The sequence below is a fragment of the Protopterus annectens genome, chromosome 14.part0, assembly GCF_019279795.1.
Source record: "Protopterus annectens isolate FY-2018-M chromosome 14.part0, PAN1.0, whole genome shotgun sequence".
In the NCBI taxonomy this organism is placed as follows: domain Eukaryota; kingdom Metazoa; phylum Chordata; order Ceratodontiformes; family Protopteridae; genus Protopterus; species Protopterus annectens.
This window is the reverse complement of record NC_056748.1, coordinates 416,809,763-416,830,758: the sequence shown is the minus strand read 5'-3', so window position 1 is coordinate 416,830,758 and position 20,996 is coordinate 416,809,763. Positions and strand designations below refer to the sequence as shown.

The 20,996-nt window shown below is 37.9% G+C and overlaps 1 protein-coding gene across 1 annotated transcript in view; it reads right to left on the bottom strand.

Moving 5' to 3' along the window:
• Window positions 1-20,996, bottom strand: part of DHX32 (DEAH-box helicase 32 (putative)) — a 507,915-nt gene that overhangs the window by 263,622 nt on the left and 223,297 nt on the right. The window contains exon 7 of the mRNA XM_044056183.1: window positions 4,122-4,313. Coding sequence (XP_043912118.1) covers window positions 4,122-4,313 — 192 coding nt within the window. The remainder of the gene's footprint in view (window positions 1-4,121; window positions 4,314-20,996) is intronic.

Here is a 20,996-nt window from a genome sequence, read left to right as displayed (position 1 = left end):
CACAAATGCACTCTATAAGCACTTACACGAGTGCATGGATTGTGCTATCCCAAACAGAACCAAGACACTATCCTCCCAAAAAAGGAAGCCAATCTGGTGGTCCCCTGCCATAAACAAATTGTAGAACAGAAGGAAGAAACTGTTGCAAAAGAGAGTAAAATCCCATGAGTGGAGGAGCTCTCTGGTCAGCCTCAGTAAGAAGCTAAGATACCTTATAAGATCCTCCAAAGCTAGTTATGAAAACAAAATCACCACTAATTCCAAGAACATCCACAAAGCATTTTATAGCTATGTCAAGAATCTCGACGGCAACACCTAGATCTGCTCTGAGTTACAGCAGAAAGGCAAGAAAATTACAGAACCAACTGATATTGCCAACATCATGGCAGATAGGTTCAGTGCTAACTTAACCCCCCCCTCACCCAAATGATATTGCCAACATCCTGGCAGATAGGTTCAGTGCTAACTTTACCCCCCTCACCCCCTAAAGGGCCCATATCTATACAGGAAGAATGCAGAGTCCCTGTAATCACAACTATGCAGGTAAAAGCTGCACTCTCTAAAGCCAAAAACACAACATCCATGGGACTGGAAAACATCCCAGGCTGTGTTTTACACAAACTTCAGAACGAACTGGCTCCCCACTTAAGTACCATGTTCAATAACAGCCTCACATCAGGCTTTGTGCCCACTGAATGGCGCACAGCAACAGTTTTCCCACTCCACAAAGGGGGAGCCACCACTGATCCTGGAACTATCGACCTATTAGCCTGACGAGCCTGGTCTGCAAGGCCATGGAACGTATCATCATGGAACGCATAAACAAAGACATTGGTAACCTCCAAATTCTGGATCCCACCCAGTTCGGGTTTGTGAAAGGCAGATCATGCCTCCTGAACCTGATCAGCTTCTTTGAGGCAGTCACCAAAGCCATAGATGAAGGTAAGGTGGTTCATACAGCCTATCTTGACCTTGCCAAGGCTTTAGACACTACCCCCATTCTGGAATTATAGCTAAACTCACTAAACTAGGTATAAATCCCTACATCACAAGATGGGTTGCCAACTGGCTCACTGACAGAACCCACACTGTAAAAGTTGCAGACTCCTCTGACCTCAAAGCAGTGACAAGTGGAGTACCATAGGGTTCCGTCCTGGGACCTCTCCTGTTTAGTATCTACTTCTCTGAAGTACAGACTAATACAGAAGGCCTTTGGCTAATGAAGTTTGCAGATGACTGCAAACTAGGAGCCATAGTCAAGTCCCCAAATGATGTGGGCATCCTACAGAAGGGCCTCGCTGAGACAGATGCCTGGTGTCAGAGCCATGGCCTCAAGCTCAATGCCAAAAAGTGCAGTGTCATCCCCTTTGGTAAAAACTCTGTACCCATGAACTAACACATAGGCAGCTATCTACTTAACACCGAATGCGTGATAAGAGATCTTGGGACCCAGATGGACAGTAGTCTCTCCTTTGATAGTCATATTGCCACAGTAGTCAGGAAGTCCTTCTGCATGGCACACCTCATCATAAAAGGGCTCTCATCCAGGAAATAAGAGGTCATTGTTCCCCTCTACTTGACACTCATTAGACCCATTATAGAGCACAACGCCTCTTTTGGAATGTATCTCACAAGACATCTGCAGCAGCTGGAAAGGCCACAGAAGTACCTCACAAAGAGGATTACTGGCCTCAAACAAATGCCCTACACTGACCGCCTCAAAAACTCCAGCTTTACTCCATAGCATATTGCCTACTCCGAGGTGATCTCTGCCTAACATATAAAGCTATGTCAAACCCAGAGCTGTTGGACATGCTACACCTAAAGAAATTCCAATCCCTCTGAGCTACATGCTCTAGGGACCTAAACCTTGTCACCAAAATAAACAGGACATGCTGGAGGGATAGATTCCTGTTCCAGACACTTTCCATACTCTGGAACAAACTACCTATCTGTATCAAACAAAGCTCCTCATTAGCACTCTTCAAGAAAAATCTTGATGAGTGGATGGGAAATAGGAAATACACCCTGGGGATCACTTCTGTGTCTCTGCTCGACAGTGGCACAGGAAAATAACTTTCTTGGGTGGCGTAAGCCAGGGAACCTTGTTGGCTAGGCTTATGTAGGCCCTTGGGCCGTTAGCCTAGTACCTACCTATGAACCTATGGGTATTTCACATGTTTAATATACATCATTTATAGCCTGTATATTGGGGCAGTTAACAAGTGTGCAATAAGGAGGGGTATCAGAATGAGATATTAACTATGATGGAATTAATATTACACAGAAGGGTGAAACTGTATGACAGCATTCTTTTCAAACATTAGATAGGGTCATCCTCTGTGAAATTGAGGTTAGATTACATTAGTAATATAATATGGTTATGTATTAGTACTGATAGCTTATAGAAGATATATTTTTTTAATTTAATATGACATAACATAAATGAACAAACAATGTTACGTACAGCAGGAAAGGTAATCTTGGACAAATGAAGAATGCTGCTGTAAAGTTGAAATTGCTCATTTTATGACACCATTGTTGTGTGGGAGGATAAGTGAAATTGAACTTGATTTGTATGATAACAGTGAGTATAATTTCTCAAGTTATGGTTTTAATTTTTAACTAGGAGAAACAGAATCCAAGGGTGGAGAGTTGTGATTCTTTCACCTTCAGAAGTGAGCAAAGAGAGACTAGTGTGTTTGATGATTTGAGAGGAGAGGGTGTGCCTGTAGTAACAGAAGAAGATTTTTGAAGCAATTTGTTTTTATGCACCAGAAGGTCAAGTTAAATTTGAAAGATGACATAGAATGGGTAACAATTTATGTTAAGCTTCTTCCTAAATGTTTTTTTGTTTTTCTTTCATATTTTCTTACCATCTCAGTAACTCTATCCATTGCCAGGTCATCTCCCCCTTCCACCCCCAGGGTTTCTCAAGTACAGGCCTGGAACCAGAATGAATCTTAGGGGTATCCTGGGGGTCTGCTTCTGCCAGGGAGGATTTTTTTGTTTAATGGCATTCCCCATCCTTTCTTCCCTTCCTCTGCATTTGCCTATTCCATCTAATTGCTACTCCACTCTGTGGACCATGCCTCCCTTTAGGGAACACATAATGAATACCCTTCCCCCAGGATAGGCACACCCCATCCCTCCCTGCCTCAGATGCCCAAACTGCTAACTGAACTCAGGTTGCCTGGGCCATAGCTTGGGCTTTATTCCTCTGTGCCACAGTGCTGACCATGAGCTTCCTAACTACTATTAAAAGTGAAATAATAATGTTTGTCTTCTCTTGTTAGGTTTCTGATTGTCAGACTAGATGGAACAATTTTCTTTGTGGATGTAATGCATCATGGCTAATTCAGCAGATTAAAAAATAATGCAAGAATGTAAGTATTTAAGTAAACACATTTAGCTAAATTAATATTGTTGTCAAGCAAAAAGCTTAAACATTGCAACTCAGTGTGAAAAGGTAATTGCAATGCTCTGATTTTAGCTGATTACACTGCTTATGCTTCATTGTATTTTATCACAAAACAGGTTTCCATGATTAAATAACCAAGTAATAAAAAGCTCTTATTTCACTTAACAAAGAACAGATCGGAATTGATTCATTAATCCATGACCACAAGCTCTGTAGCAATAGCCTCTTTAATGGATGAGTGCCTTCCAGAGACTACACTGAGGCAGTGTCCTATGTTCTACATAGAGATACAAGATAATATCCCTAAGAGTGTAGATGGAAACTGGGTAGCTTCCAAGAACATTAAAGGAAAAGAGAGTTGGCTTAGGGTGAAACAAAGATTTTTACATCTGGCTTATTGGTTACTACAGATACAGGAAACAGCATTGCATTGCACAGTCATGAACTTTGAATGATCTCCTCAACAACTTGTTAAGAAAGGTACTTTGACAACTCAATTTGTGCATGACAACAAAGCCAATCACATCTGTTTATGCTGTGTTTAGCAGTTAAAATGATTAAACAGTACTGTTGTCATAGAAAAATCAGTTTGTAAATATCTCTGGAATATCGCTAGTTTACAGAATTAACAGCATCTAAAACAAAAGGTGAATAAAATTGTATTAACAATAACTGCAAATTTATATAAAGTTCATCTCACCTGTTACCATTGCTGCAATTGTAAGCATTTCATCCACACAGTCAAATTCACAGGATGCTAAAAGTGCTTTTGCAAGCTTTGGGTCCAGTGGAAATTCAGACATTATAATTCCAATTTCTGACAAGTTACCATCATTATCCAAGGCTGCCAAGTAATCAAGGTCTTCTAGTGCCTGCATTAGTCCTTCAGGAGCTAGTGAAAAAAAACATCATGTGATGAAGAAGACGTTTAGTCCCAGAACTGACTCATTTTAAATTTAGTCAAGATCACTGAGTTAATTTAAATCTTGCAGATACTGATTTCTTCATCAACTATGGCACAATAACTCCTGCGCAACATAGTTGCGGAAGGGGGTACAGCACTCTTCCTGTCCATGTTTCTGTAGCTGATACATTCCATTCAAATAATGGGGAAGAAATGTTAACTTGGTGGGAGAGCTCTTTATAGGTCCCAAAGGGATCAGTGACACAATTCACCATTCCATACTTCTTAACCAATTAAAAACATCCATTTGGGAAAAATTGATTCTTGCATGGGTTTTTTTCCACCTATTTCTCCCAAAAAAAACCAGTGTTGGCCTAGCAGGGCTGTCCTGATGTATTATGCCATTCAAGGAAGTGAGTGATAATGCCCCCACTGATGCTGATTGCACACTGAATTACTGGGTATGCACTGTGGGGTTAAGGCTGCATGGAAAAAAATCAAAACAACCATTAATGGCTGCCTAAATGACGGCCTCTCTCAGTTGGATTTCATCCCAGTGTATGGAGAACAAATGGGTCTACTGGCTGAGAGAGGGTCTGATAGTTGTTAGGTACTGGGAGTTAAAAGCTCAGAAAGAAAAATAAATTTATTTTGCTTTGTTTTCACAGGGAAGCTTGTCGCACCTCTGTGCTGAGGGCAAGGTGGCTATGTGTCACAGAAACTGCAGTTCTCTTATTTGTTTCATTGATCTATAGTATAATCTTCACCCATCTGTGCCATTTCACCTTGTTGAGGCCAAACCCTTGTTTCATGTTAGTCAGAGAAACTTCTCAAAATCTGGGTCAGCAATTTGGGATTTGGGTTTTTCTACATGTGATTATGTGCTACTAGCCAGACACACTTGCTGGCTGCCACTTGCTCTAACTGGTAAGTGCCCTCTCTTTCTCAAGCCGGACAGCCGTATCCTAGTAAATTATCAGTCTCTTCCACCATCCAACCCTACCTAATTACATAGCCCTAATTCTAACAATCAAAGCTCCCACCTGGTCCCCGACCTTAACCATAAAACTCCCATCCTTAACCCAAGTCCTGATTGCTCCTTAAACCAAAATCTCTATTCCACCTCCCTAAACCTAAAGTCACCATTCAGTCCCTGACAATAAAATAGCAATCCTGCTCCCTAACCCTAAGCTCCTTCTCCCTTCCTTCCGACTGGTACCTAAAAAACCCATCCCCACAGCTGCTGTGGTAACCTTGCCCAAATGGCTGTCGCATCTCACTTGAATACATTATTTGAGTTTAAGCACAAATGGTCAGCCATGCGAGCTACAAGTCATCTGAGTCCTTGGCTGTGACATAGTGGAATATATATATAGATATATATATATATATATATATATATATATATATATATATATACATATGGGTCTACCTGAAAATGCCGAAAGTCCACAATGCCGACAACGAGAACACTGACACCAGAAGATCGACAACAGAGAAGACCGAAAGTTCAGAATCCCGATGCTGAGAACACCAACATGTTAAGGTAAATGTGCGATAGTGATGGACTTGAGGGTTAGGGGCAGATTAGGTGAGTTAGGGTTAGGGTGCGGGTAAGGTAAGTGTGCGATAGTGACAGACTTAAGGGTTAGGGGTGGATTAAGTGAGTTAGGGTTAGGGTACGGGTTAGGTAAGTGTGGGATAGTGACGGACCTTAGGGTTAGGGTTTGGGTTAAGGTTAGTGTATAGATAGTTGTGTATGTAAGGTTTAGTGTAGGTTTGTAAGGTTTTTGGTGTGCTTGTGTTGTGTGTGTGTTTTTTGGGAAAGGTATTTGTTTTGTTAATTGTTGGGATTGTGGTTTGTCGGGCATGTGAAGTTTCATGTTTTTGGACTTTCGGTTTTGTCGTGTCGGTTATTTCGTTGTCGGTGTTTTGGCATGTCGGTGTTATCAGGTAGACCCACATATATATGTTTGTGTATATATATATATATATATATATATATATATATATATATATATAAAATGTGTGTGTGTGTGTTTATATGATTATATAATCACACTGGTTGACAACACAAACTGAGTGATAAAAAATGAGTGACAACACATATGTGTGACAAAATGAGAGAATTACAAAACTTTGACAGCTTCTCTCCTATTATAAAAAAAAACCCAGCTGCAAAACCCAGATCAAGCATAGTCTGAACAGTGATGTTGACTAAAAACCCTTTCCGCAACAGTGCCACTAACAGAAAAAAAGGGCACAGAATACTTACAACACCAATATTTACAAATACACACTCACGCTATAAAAGAATCTTGCGCATTTTCACAAATACCACCTTTTCCGTCAAACATTCATTTTCTTGCACACTCCTACATACCTACACTACAAAAAGCTTGAATTCAAGTAAATGTGATTCACACCAGTGTGCAGTCACACATTGTGCTGTTGCTTAATTTTTATATATATATATATATATATATATATATATGTATATATATATATATATATATATATATATATATATATATATATATGTGTGTGTGTGTGTGTGTGTGTGTGTGTGTGTGTGTGTGTGTGTGTGTGTAGACAGACAGATATAATGCCCTTTGGGCACGTAGATTCCCAAAAACTTTATGCAGCCACGTGAACATATTATGTATATATACATGTAATTCACAGTTCTTCCAGTAGTGAGATTCATGCAGGAGAATTAGGAAGCTACATTTAGCTGCATAATTCATGCATGATTTTCTTAGATTGTATATACATGTGAAATGCATAAAGCATATTGTTCTGTTTAGTAGGTGGTGCATATTTTTACACAGTGTACAGTGCATGTGATTGAGCATCCTCACACCTACCCCATTGGGGGATGGCAGCTACTGATTCTTTTCTGGGGAGGCCCAAATACATACCACACTGGCCCAATAGCTGCCCTTGATGATGCACCATGTTCTTGTAGAACTCAACAGTTCAGTGAGTCATACTGCTTCTCTCTCCCCTATCCAGGGGAAAGAGCGGCAGTATGACCCACTCCAAAGTTCAGTAAATCATACTGCCTCTCTCCCCCCCTGGATAGGTGAGCCAGTGTTGGCCCCTTGCTTCCATCCTCCTTATCTATGTCCTTACAGAGTCACTGATCTCAGGTTGTCTGGATTATAATTAGGATTCTATTCATCTATGTCATTTTAGAATATATATACAAATAAATGAAATGTCTGTGATGGAAAACTGAGATGAGTATCCACAGTTCTGAAGTGTTGAGAAGAACTTAGCACAGCATGGAGTAATAGTAGTGTTATATAGCAATATATAATATGGCATGGAATAATATTATTATTACATAACAGTACATAACATGTCATGGAGTAATATTAGTATTAAACACCAGTACATAACATATCATGGAGTAATATTAGTACTACACAGCAATACATAAGAAGTCATGGGGCAATATTAGTATTACACAGCAGTACGTAACATGGCATAGAGTAATATTAGTATTACACAACTGTATATAACATGTTATTGAGTAATATTAGTATTGTGTAGCAGTATATAACATGGCATGGAGTAATATTAGTAATATACAGAAATATATAGCATGGCATGGAGTAATATTAGTATTATACAGAAATATATAACATGGCATGGAGTAATATTAGTATTACATAGCAGTACATGTCATCCAGTACAGACTATGCACTTGTATGGTATGTTAGAGTATGGTTTGTTTTAAATACTTACTGACTTTCAAAGTAAGTCTGAGAAGGGTGACTTAAGAATTTCTTGTGAAGGCAAACACAGATGAGTAATCAACAATTGTGAAGTCACAGGAAAACTGAAGATAGCATAGGACAATATTATTATTATATAGCTGTACCTACAAGCTAACAAAGATTGTGCATTTGTGCATGGTTGACTCTACCTTGTGCATAGGACTATTCACAACTACTGTAAAAAGTAAGGCATTACTGATGGATAAAGGTAAAAGGAAAATATATGTATATATATATATATATATATATATATATATATATATATATATATATATATATATATATATACATATGTTGTGATGTTGGAGGTGTCATAGGTTTATGGGTTCACAGGTATGAAGCAGAGGAATCATTCAGCAGGCCATTACAAGCCTAGCCAAACCCCCTTATTCATAACTTCTCTCTAGCCTCAAGGAGGGCAAGACCTGATAGAGAGTTTGAGGCTGTCCATCCAATTATCTAGAATTATCATGAAGGTGGCAAGGATGCTACTCTGCTTGACATATAATGGAAGTTTGTTTCAGAGATGAGGGATAGGATGAGATATTAATCTATCATGCCAAAATGTGTTATTTATCTGCTGATGAAGGTTTGTTTCCTTTAATTGGATATTTTAGGTATCCATTGCTCTGTGAAGAAAACAAAGGTCAAAAAGAGTTGGAATTTTCATGGCTCAAAAGGCTAGATACAAAGCTCCATGGAGGATTCTGTAAGAGACTGAGTACTGGTAGAACACTGCCAGTCTATCCTGATAACTATGATTTTTGAGGAAAACTGAACTTTTTAGTTATGAATCTCTAAGGTCTCTCAAGTTGAGTGATATGTTTAGACAAACACGTGCCAAATGATGCATTGTATTCAATAATGACTGATGAAATACAAGTAAAGGGGAATTAAGACTTATTTGGATCTAGTCAAGATGCTTTTGGAAATTAGATGAACTTGATAGAAGGCTTTCCAAACTGCTGTGGAGACAAGATGGTTTAAAGATAAGGAATTATTAAATACACTGACTACATCCCTTATGACAGAGTCTGATTGGATGGGTATATCACTCAAATGGTCCGTGAAAAATGTCTTGTTTACCAAAATAAACTATGTTGCATTTTTTTCACGTTTACTTTAAAATCATTGGCCTTGAACCAGTTGTGAACCAATTGTTCATAGGTTCATAGGTTCATAGGTTCATACTAGGCTATCTGCCCTAGGGCATTTATAAGCCTAGCCAGAGTATGTTTGGCTTTCGCCACCCATTTTAAATTAATTTTGCTATGCCCTTTTTCGAGGTTAGTATACTGTGCCTCTGTCTAACAGTGACACAGAAGTGATACCCGGGGTAAACCTACGATCTCCCATCCACTCATCAAGATTCCTCTTGAAAAGAGTCAATGAGGGACTCTGCCTAACCTGGACTGGGATTTTATTCCAGAGTGAAGGGAGCCTCTGGGTTATGAATCTGTCCCTCCAGCATGTCCTATTTATTTCAGTGCTGAGGTTCAAGTCTCTCGAGTGTGTAGCTCGATGGGATTTGGATTTTTTGAGGTGCAGCATGTCTCTTAATTCCGGGTTGGACATGGCCTTATACATCAGGCACAGGTCACCTCTGAGCAGGCGGTATGCCACTGAGTAGAGCTGGAGTTTCTTTAACCGGGCAGCATATGGCATCTGTTTGAGCCCTTTGATCCTTTTGGTGAGGTACTTTTGGGGTCTTTCCAGTTGCTGCAGGTGTTTGGTAAGGTACATCCCAAAAGGGGCATTGTACTCAATTATGGGCCTGATGAGGGATGAGTAAAGAGGCACGATGACCTCCCCTAATCTAGATGTGAATCCCTTCATGATTAGGTGGGCTATATAAAATGTTTTTCTAACCACTTTGGCCACGTGGTTGTCAAATGAGAGATTGCTATCAACTTGGGTCCCCAGGTCCCTAATTACTTCTTCTGTACTTAATGGATTACCACCTATGTGGTAATTTGTGGGCACTTTGTTTTTGCCAAAGGGATGACTATACACTTTTGGCATTTAGCTTGAGGCCATGGCTCTGGCACCAGTTGTCTGTTTCTATGAGGCCCTTTTGGAGGATGCTTGTGTCGGCTGGAGAGTCGATTATGGCGCCCAGTTTGCAGTCATCTGCGAACTTGGTCAGCCACAGTCCTTCCGTGTTGGCCTGTACCTCCAAGAAATATATACCAAACAAGAGAGGTCCCAGGACTGAGCCTTGTGGGACGCCACTTGTAACTGGTTTGGAGTCTGACATGACTCCAGCAATTCTAACCATGTGGGTTCTGTCCTTGAGCCAGTTTGCAACCCATCTAGTGACATAGGGGTTTATATTTAAGCTGGTGAGCTTATCTATAATGCATCTTGAGGTTTAGACTTCTAGCGTTGAGTAGCATTACTCTTAGTTTCTTATCCCTTGTGATACCTATGGAGGTGGGTTTGTCTTTTGAGCCTTGCCTAAAAAAGGCACTATGGGGGTAGCAAGAGCCTTTGCCAATATCCGAAAGCCCAGGGGTGACAGGTGCAAGCTGTCCCTAGCAAAGCATCGTGGCTTGTCGTGCATATCATCCCAGGCTGATAGGCATTGGATCCCCTTTGAATGACACCAATACTTAAGCCAATTGTTGAAATTGATCATCTTGTCTTCATACTGTGGCATCATTCTTGGTGAGGGTAAGATGCTACTCAAGGTCAGGGTCATACCAGCCTGGGCTACATGCTCAGAGAGCTCCTCTATGTCTCTTTTCATGTAGTCCAGGGAAGTACGTCTCAGGTCATTCACACCAGCATGGACAATGACTGAGTCATATTTGTACTTGCCTTGGAGTGACCTGAGTGCTTGTGTTATGTGGCGGATCCTAGCGCCAGACAGGCTGCTCACCGTGACCTTCTCCTTGTTCAGCCTGGTGAGCGGGACGTCAGTGTGCCTGACGATAGAGTCACCTATTACAAGTGTATCAGGTGTGTTGTTTAGCCTTAAGGGCTGTGACTGTTCGGCACACTGGCTTTGTGAGATATGTGTTGCACGTGTTTTGGGGTAGCGGTTGCTTGGGTGTCTGCTTTGGAGGTCTCTGCTGCTTAGGCAGATCTTTATTTAGAGCCTCCGAGTATGTTTTTGTGTGATTATGTGTTTTGTTTGCTGTCGTGGTAGGTCTATGTGAGACTGGAATTGTAGTGAGTGTGGTTTCCTTCTCCTCCTGACTGGTTTTGCCAGTACTGAGTTGAGAGAGCTTAGCCTCCAGTTTGGCTATATGGTTACATCTCTCACATGTGTTGGAATTTGTTGGGAGGAGGAGAGGGTTGTCTGTGTACATGAGGCAGTTGTAATATTGCCTCAAGATTCCCATATTCACCAGCTGGACCAGAGAGGAGATTGACAACTGACCTTTGGACATGCTAGAATAATATTGGGAATTCCTTTATAATTGAAAACAAGGGCCAATGGGGAGCGAGGGTGTAGTGCTTTTAATTTTTAGTGCTGACTTATAATTGCTTTAGTGAGCAAGTGCCAGGTAACAAGTGCAATGTGTTACAGGTAACTTAAATGCAAAAACGACAAACAGTAACTTTCTTTCAAGCGAAGCAAGAAAATAAGTACAGTAAGCAATGCAGATATCACTAGGGATCCACAGAAGCAATGAGAAGCCGCGTTTTAGGTGGAATTAGCGTTCCAGGGAAATAACAAGCATACAAACAAAGCTAGATTCAGCAGGCCTGGATCTAGTCTATGCTACAGCAAACAAGGTGTACCAATTTCAGTAAGATACAGTTCAAATATTCAGGCACTATAAACCTTTAACCAGAAATTCCCAGCTCAGAAGGGCAGAGTCCAGCCTCTCCTCCTACAAGAGTGCAGACCATGAACCTTCTTAATGTAAAATAACTGGCCTGAAGCCCAAGTGCTTAAACCAGAGCTAATACACTTTAAGAATAACAGACACTGAGCTCTCAATCAGCAGTTCCCAACTTAGAAGGATGAAAGCTACCTGTCCTGCCACCACAGTGCATGCCACAAACCTTCCTAATGTAGAACAACTGGTCTGAAGCCCAAGTGCTTAATCCAAAAGACTTAGAATGATAGCTACACTTTAACCAAGTTACTACCAAGCAGTAATAAATACAACTGAATACTTTAAATAATGCCTGGATTAGTGCTCAAGTTATACAAACAAAGCTAGATTCAGCAGGCCTGGATCTAGTCTATGCTACAGCAAACAAGGTGTACCAGTTTCAGTAAGAAGCAGTTCAGATATACATGCACTATAAGCCTTTAACCAGAAATTCCCAGCTCAGAAGGGGAGAGTCCAGCCTCTCCTCCCACAAGAGTGCAGACCACGAACCCTCTTAATGTAAAATAACTGGCCTGAAAGCCCAAGTGCTTAAACCAGAATTAATACACTTTTAGAATAACAGACACTGAGCCCTCAATCAGCAGTTCCCAACTTAGAAGGTTAACATGGTGTATCCCATGTTGGATCAGACATTTCACCCTCTCTAATTCAATCACCCATCAAGAGTACATCCGTTATTTATCTACATTCAAGTAATAGAAAGTTATTTCCTTAATATCTGCTGAATGTCTCAAACTCTTTTAGTTGCAAATCAGCATTCTTTGCTATTTATTACCCCATTCTCAAGCTCATATGTGCTTATAAACCAAAACTGCATCATGGGTAGATCATTGTACAGAAAAAAAGACTTAAACAAAACCTCTAAAATTAAACAAAGTAATTAAAAAGGAGGAAAGCCTTATGTGACACAACAATAGCCCAGATATAACAAAATAATCTAAAAGGAAACTTAGATAAGAGATTTTGACGCAAAGAGTATAAAAGTGACAAACAGGTAAGACAGAGTTACTGTTTCTGCTTTATGTGGAACCAAGATAATTGCAATGCTAATTGCTTAGATAGTTTACAAATGTGTCATGAGAAAGTTAGATCATAACATGCAGAAATTAATAACTTAAAAAGTAACACATTGCGAAGCATGGAATAATAAAACGTATTACACAAGAGAGAAACTGTCTTGAGGTAATTCCTTTAAGTATATTGAACATTTATCTTTATGAAAGAAGAAGTTAATTTTAGGAATCAGTTTTGTCAATGCATGCTAGAAAACATGTGGTTTGTATAAAGTACTGTGAAAACAGGCTTAAGCAATTTCTGTTGTTTTCTTGTTATAGTTTATTCTTGACTCAACATGGCACCAAGTACCTCAATGTGCGAGCCAATATTTTTTGGATTCAGAAATCCAACTGACATATTTAATGCAAGGCCTTTAGATATAAAAGAGGAAGTCTTGCCAAATCTGTTATTTAATGTCAGAAATATGACTAATCAGCATGCTATATTATCAGTCAGACTGTACTTGGATGGGATTTCATTAGGTATCATAAAACAAACTTGGCTTTAAAGAAACATTTGGAAAATTGTGGCTATACTAGGTATAATACCACCAGGGGAGTACGTAAAGAGGGGTCTGCTTCCATGTGTGTAACATATGCATTGAAATTCATGTTAGTTACAAACATTTCAATTTCTGAAATAATTAGTGTAACTGTCACTGAGAAGAAAATGCTACCAGGTAACTTGGTATTATATACCAATATCATTACGTTCAATTTATCAGAAGGCCTTTTGGCATGATTTCAGTAATACATATTAACAGTAATTGTTTCAGCTGGGAGACTTTATTCTGTCATAACAACATCTTAAATAAGTGATATACTGATTAATTACATATGCCAGAAAAAATGGAACTGTTAATATGTCTGCTACAAATGGAAGTAATTTATTACATTTAGCAATGACAAATGTTGTTGAAAACATATAGAGATTGTTGTCTTACTACAATTGTGGAATTTAGATTATAATATGATAAAGTTTAAAGTAAAAAGACATAGACTCATTTTCTCAGAGTAAAGCAGCATTTAGAAACAATAAAAATGGAAATTATAAATCCGCTGGCATATTACTCAAAGAAAAGGACTACAATAAGAAATTTGTTGGCAAATTTCCAAAAAGAATTTAACAATAATAAGTGTTTACATATTGAGAAATATACACTAATGTGAAATATACATAATCTTGTAAACACAGTTATGGTGGAACTGTAAGATAAGTAGTGTAGTAGGAAAATTCAGCATTAAAATACCTATTGATAAAGTATATTTGTGTATATATATATATATATATATATATATATATATATATATATGTATATATAGATATATATATATATATATATATATATATATATATATATATGTATATATGTATACATAAAACTCAAAAGTCTGAAAACTATTCAGAGGAGCTAAGGTATTATTTGAAAATATATTGGTTATTAAAAGAGGTTACATCAATAAACTGATTTATAGTTGTGCTTTTTCTAAAAGTATGAGAATATGTGCTGTGCCTCACAGCTACATACATGAAAGGAGGATATATGCAATAAGAACAGGTAGGTCTCCTAAACAATAAATTTGTGGATTATTGCATTAGTAAAACATTATCCACGGATATTCTTGTAAAGGTAAGTTAAGATTTGTAACTATACTTAACAGAAGACTTAGCAAAATATTTATTAAAATTAAGGCCCATCTGTATGATGTGCTCAAGCAATATGCAAGGACTATTTCTGTATATTCTTTTGTTAAACAGTTCTGAACTGCTAGTATACCCTTATAAAGCTTGCAAATAAAGTTGGCCCAGAAATGTATTTGGTATCATTTGCTAGCTCTTAAAATAGAATACCATTATTCTATTTAACTTGTATTTTAAACAATGTACTTATTAGAGTAATTTAATTAATTCAAATCATAATTAATCATTCTATCAGCTAGATATCAACCTGTTTTTTAAAAAAAGAGATTCAGTTTTAGTAGTCTTGTGAAGTGTAATGCACAAGTTAGTCTAACTGTGGCTTAGAGTATACTAATGTTACGGGTTCCTATTTGGGCTGGGCAGACGTGTCCACCGATGTTCCCTAGAGATCAGTACTGTGGTCTTTAGTATTAAGTTTTTTCCATTTAGAAATAGAAGGAAAAAATGAATGTCTGTATATTTACAGATGACTATAAAAATAGTTGTTTTGACAAATAAGCTAAATTACAGATTTATAAAGCTATAGTAACACACTGACACATAAACCAAAAGTATGAAATGTATGCATATTGGTGAAAAAATACTCCCAAATTACTATTGTCTCATACATAAAGGCATATGTCTTATAAATGTACTACAATATTTATTTATATTTCAGCAGCACAAATATTATTCTATGTCTATATGTGTCTTTTGTACATTCCATCACTGAATATAACGTGACATGTTTACATATACAGTTAAGTAAATATTCCAAATTGAGACAACTGAAAAATAGTTATACTTGACATTATACAAACAAAAGTACATTAAGGTGCTTTTCATTAGGATAAAATTAGTAATTAATCAATGGTTATGATTTCTGCTTCATAGATTCAGGGCCCAGGAACTGATTCTGATCTTTGGTCACTTTGTGGAGTTTTGCATATTCAACACATTTTTGTGTGAGTTTTCTAGTTTCCTCCCAAAATGTCTGATTAACTGGCTCAAATAAACTGTACTGCAAAACTGCATTTAACTTTTCCCCTGTGGCACAGGTCATGTCTGAAAAAGATCCAAGAACTTCCCGGTTATTAAAATTAAATTATTCTCTTATCTTATTGAAGGTGATAACAGTGAGAGCCTGAATGGTCAGATCTTTTAAACTATGTATCAAACAAAGAAACACGTTAAATAAAAATATATTGCGAGTATTAAAAAATCATACAAGAAAAAGATATGTTTGCTGCTTAGTGGTAGTCCTTCTATAAATATTACACTAAGCAGATTGTTAGCATCCAGGCTCTTGTACAAAAGTTCTCCACTTACTCATTTGATGTGGAACTGTTAATGGTTGGGAAAATAAGACCAGAGAGAGAAAGAGATGTGTCACTTACATAGGAGTCTACAGAAAAAGAAAGTGTACCCATTTAATTACTTCCAGCTTTTCATAGGTAGTTATGACTCAAGGGGCATATAATATAAGTAACAAAAAGTAGACAGCAGTAAAACTGCTGCTGTAAACAGCAATTCGGTACTGGATATTGATTTTAAAGACCTGTGGCAGTCACATCATGGTATCAAGAAAGCCATTAGGGTCACTACACTGTAGTTATTAATCTTAAAAGGGCATGCCTTGGAAATGCCCAAGTTGGCAGTCTGGGAGTTAGGTTCTTGCTTGATAGCTAGCTTCTACTGTTATGTAAGGAAAAGTGTTGCTACAGCTCAGTTGGTCATAAGTTATCAGGCTTGGGAGACCTTCCGGCTGATTTGCTGTCAGATTGGGTCTTTGGGTCTCTTATATTTTTCCTTTTCATCAAACACCTTATCCTGAATCTCAGATACCTAAATGCTGTCTATTTTATGGGTGATCTGATTCTCTTTACATAGTGCCAATCCATCACAGAAGTTCAAAATGTATTTAAACAAATATTTGGGGTATTGAGTGAGTACACACAAGGGCTCCCGATTGAAATGTTCAGCACTCTAAATGACAAGTACCTGCAAGCTGAAAAAGCGACCAAAAAACACAAGAGAATAGCGAACTCCAAAAATCACGCTTCTACTTTCAACTTCTTTTTGCAGGGGGCAAGCCCCCCTACACCCTCTATGGGGGGCAAGCCCCCACCAACTGATATATATATATATATATATATATATATATATATATATATATATATATATATATATATATATATATATATGTATATATATCTACCAACTCCAAGATTGCTATAGAAAAGGCAATATTCCAAGAAATGGCATCTCGGATTTCGTATATGTAAGTCTGTTCTTTCAGCCATTCTTCCTTCATATTTCAGGACTTGCTCTAGCATTTCAAATGGTTACCCACACAAGGTCAATATTAACACCATCAAATCCCACTCTGTGCTCCTTGTCACTACCAGAGGTTTAGAAACTCCCCCTAACACATTATTTCAGTCCCCAGCAATATTAGGATCTCCTCAAGTCTCTTCACATTAATATCCAGGGATGCTGCTAGAACTTATTCTGTCAGTCTCTCAGCATAAAGAGTTCGCATTATTGAAAATGAGCTAAAGATGGCCTACAGACTGTCCAGACTTCTTCCTTGAGGCTAGAAGCTCCATGAGAAAATTTGTATCACTAAGCTTGAATATATCTTTTCTCTTACTGCTTTTAGAATATCAGCCTGATTTGAGTCACCCTTAGTAAAGTTCATGGTTTCATTTCCCCAGAGGTGTAGCCAGCTCTTCTGGTTCCCAATGTCATTGTCCGATCTGGTCTGCCCCTCAACTTTAAGTTGGGGAGCAAAAAAAGCAAAAATAAAAAAAAAAAGAAACACTGTAGCAAACTACTTTCTGCACTTGTTCAGCAACAACTTATACCACACATAACTCTATACACATTGAGCAGAGTGGATGAGAGTTGTTGACCACAACTGTTAGCTGAGATATCTAAGTATCCTGGGTTTTTTTCAATTATTTATACAGATTATTGTTTCTAACAATTAATATATAGTACTTTTATTGCCTGCTTTTTAGTCTTTGAGTGTATTTTATTGCTATTAACTAATCTGCACAAGTAACTGATTTGTTTGCAGTTAAAAGCATTCTGTATCTTTACAAATCTGTATCTGTTTAAAAACTTTCATTTGTGGCTTTCTCTAGTGCTTACTATCTGTAGGCTATTGCTTTTAGCTGAAGCCTTTCTTTAACTTGGCTAGAGTGTATTCATTGTCTGCTGGCTAGTGGGGGCTGGTTCTTTTGTGTTTTTGTAAAAAAAAAAAAAGTTGTTCTTCTGGTATTTAAGCCCTAACTTTGATAGGGTTTCTGTCTATACACACTGAGCAGAGTGGATGAGAGTTGTTGACCACAACTGTTAGCTTAGATATATAAGTATCCTGTTTTTTTTTCTCGATTATTTATACAGATTATTGTTTCTAACAATTAATATATAGCACTTTTATTGCCTGCTTTTTAGTCTTTGAGTGTATTTTATTGCTATTGACTAATCTGCACAAGTAACTGATTTGTTTGCAGTTAAAAGCATTCTGTATCTTTACAAATCTTTATCTGTTTAAAAACTTTCATTTGTGGCTTTCTCTAGTGCTTACTGTCTGTAGGCTATTGTTTTTGTCCCCACCCCCCCTTCCCAGTTGGTGTCTTGCTGTTATACTTGGTGGCTTTGCAGTTGCCCAACCCTACTGTAAATCTGATCTGTGACACTCCTCCCAGTCTAGTGTCATTAGCTCATTCTGCCTAATACAGACAGAACATTGGATAAGGCCTTCTGTTTCTCTTTTTTCCCTTTCAAAAAAATAAAAAAATTTTTTTTTGCCTGAATCTCCTTGTATTCTGACTGTGCTTCTCAAACATTTTGGAAATATAGAGTATATTTCAGAGCATTTATTATAACCAGTGGCGGCTGGTGACTTCAAATTAAAGGAGGGCTGCAGGAGACAGCTGAATGGGTGGGGCCAATAGGAAGGGGTGTGACCAACTAGAAAGGGGTGGAGCTATGCTCAAAACCACAACAACTGGAACTTTAATTAAATACGCTGCCCTAGGTGCCAAACAGTCATTACGAGAGTCCAATCAAGACAAAATGAAGTGTAGAAGAAAAAAATATTTCAATGCATTGGCTACATGGCAACTTACTTAATAGCTAGATGGAAACAGGTTGTGAGGCATGAAAAAATAAATTACTTTTTAAATACATTACTGGAATGCCAGTCAAAATCAAGTATAAAAAACAAGCAGCACTCAACTCAAACCACTACTCCTTGCACTGCAGTTCTAATTATAATTTATATTTAGCTTTATAAAATTACCAAGTAACATGCTGAAAGTAGCAATCTCTGTGATACCCCCACTTGTAAAAAATGTTTCTTATCCAAAAAAGACCTGCTGCCTGACACAACTATCTACTTGTTTCATGGGGAAGACATGATCAAAGTAAAAAATGAACAGCAAACAAGAAACAAGCTCAAGATAAATTGCTTAAAGGATTCCTGCACAAGTTATGGACCGCACATGATAGATTGGCATTCTGTTTAGGGTAAGCCTGCAAAGATGACTGCAAGTCTCCAATAAATGTAATGAGCTTCTGAAAATACTGTAATCCTGTCCTTTTATTACAAATACTGTCATATGCATTTCAATACCCAAGGCTTATACATTATCTAGTTATGTAAATATTCTCGGCATGGCAACAAAGAAAAGGCTTTCAATGCTGGTAATTCTTTAACAGTATGCTTATTAAAGCTTACTTGCATCTCACAATCTCCAACAAGCTTACCTGATGCTCATTAAATCATTGCTACGTAAACAGAGCAACAGGACACTGTGACAGCATGCATTTCCTGAATAATAAGAAACATAAATCAACAGTATAAAAATCTAACAGAAAACCAGAACATTCTGCAAAATCAAGGACAGATGACAAGCCATGGTTGTACTTTTGGTCTACCTTGGATGGGGGAATACTCTGCACGCTTACACTGCATAACTGCTCCTTATCTTCCTTGGACACATCCAGAGCCACAACAATGGGGAGTGGGGTGCAACAAGTATGTTATAATTTGAAATGTCTCTGGCTGACAGTGATGGCTCCGACACTCATACCTCTCAACTTCAGAGCAAGAAATCTGGACAAAGCCATACATAGAACTAGAAGTGGGACACAGGCCAAAAAATAAGGACAATTTTTAAATATTGCTTTTATTAACTTAGATAATAGAACAGTAGTAGATCTTGCATTAGTACGAATTTTCTGAAGGGTATAAAATCTGAAACTCAAATGTCTGCCATTATTTTCTAACTTCAATCTTTAATGACTTGCCACTAATTTGCCAGAAAACCACAATTTTATGCAAAACAGACCAAAAATGTGATGCAAAAATATAAAGTTGCCACACAATACAGCTGGGAACCTGTCAAAAAAGGGACACCTTTTTAATATTAACACTGTTAACTTGAGCAGCTAACAAAATAAGAGCATCTACATGCATTTCTGAAATAAAAGTAATCTATAACTCTGATCATTACAGTTGTATATAATTGTTAACCCTCCACATTTTCTTTCAAAATTGCCATTTTGAGGAGGGATTATTAGGGGAGAGCAACATTTTGAGCCAGAATTGGGGGCAATTGAGAGGTTTGGATATTCCTAATTCTACAAAGCAATTTGCACGTACCTCTCAACCTCTTAATGCAGGAAATCTGGACAAGGCCAAATATATTGGGAGAACATACAAACACTACTAAAAATTGCTCTTGTATAAACTTAAGACAGTTGATAGGATAACAGGTCTTGCATTAGCATGCATTTTTCTGAAGGTTATGACGTCTGAAGCTCAATGTCTGTCATTTAGTAACTTCATTCCTAAATGATTTGCTAGAAAACCACAAAGTTTATGAGGAACAAACCAAAAATAAGAAGCAAATATCTATTCATTCTGCAAAAATATGGACAACTGAGAGGTATAGTTCAACCGGGGCTGTCTGAGTTTGCTACCCCCCCCCCCTCACAAAATCATGGTCGAATGAAGCCTCCCCCTGCAGCCATTCCAATGTCCCAGTCCTTGGTTATTTTGCCCCATTTACCATAAACACTGTAATGTGCATACTGCTTTACTTCTGCAATGATTTAGATTTCATTTGAAAGTTTTATTTTGCATTTTACACACAAACCCTAATAGATATCTGTTAAACAAAGCAATGCAGTCTCACAATGAAAATAGACTTAGCATTAAAACTTCTCTGCCCTTGAAACTCACATGCATTGAAATAGCACTGAAACCCACATTCAAAGAAAAT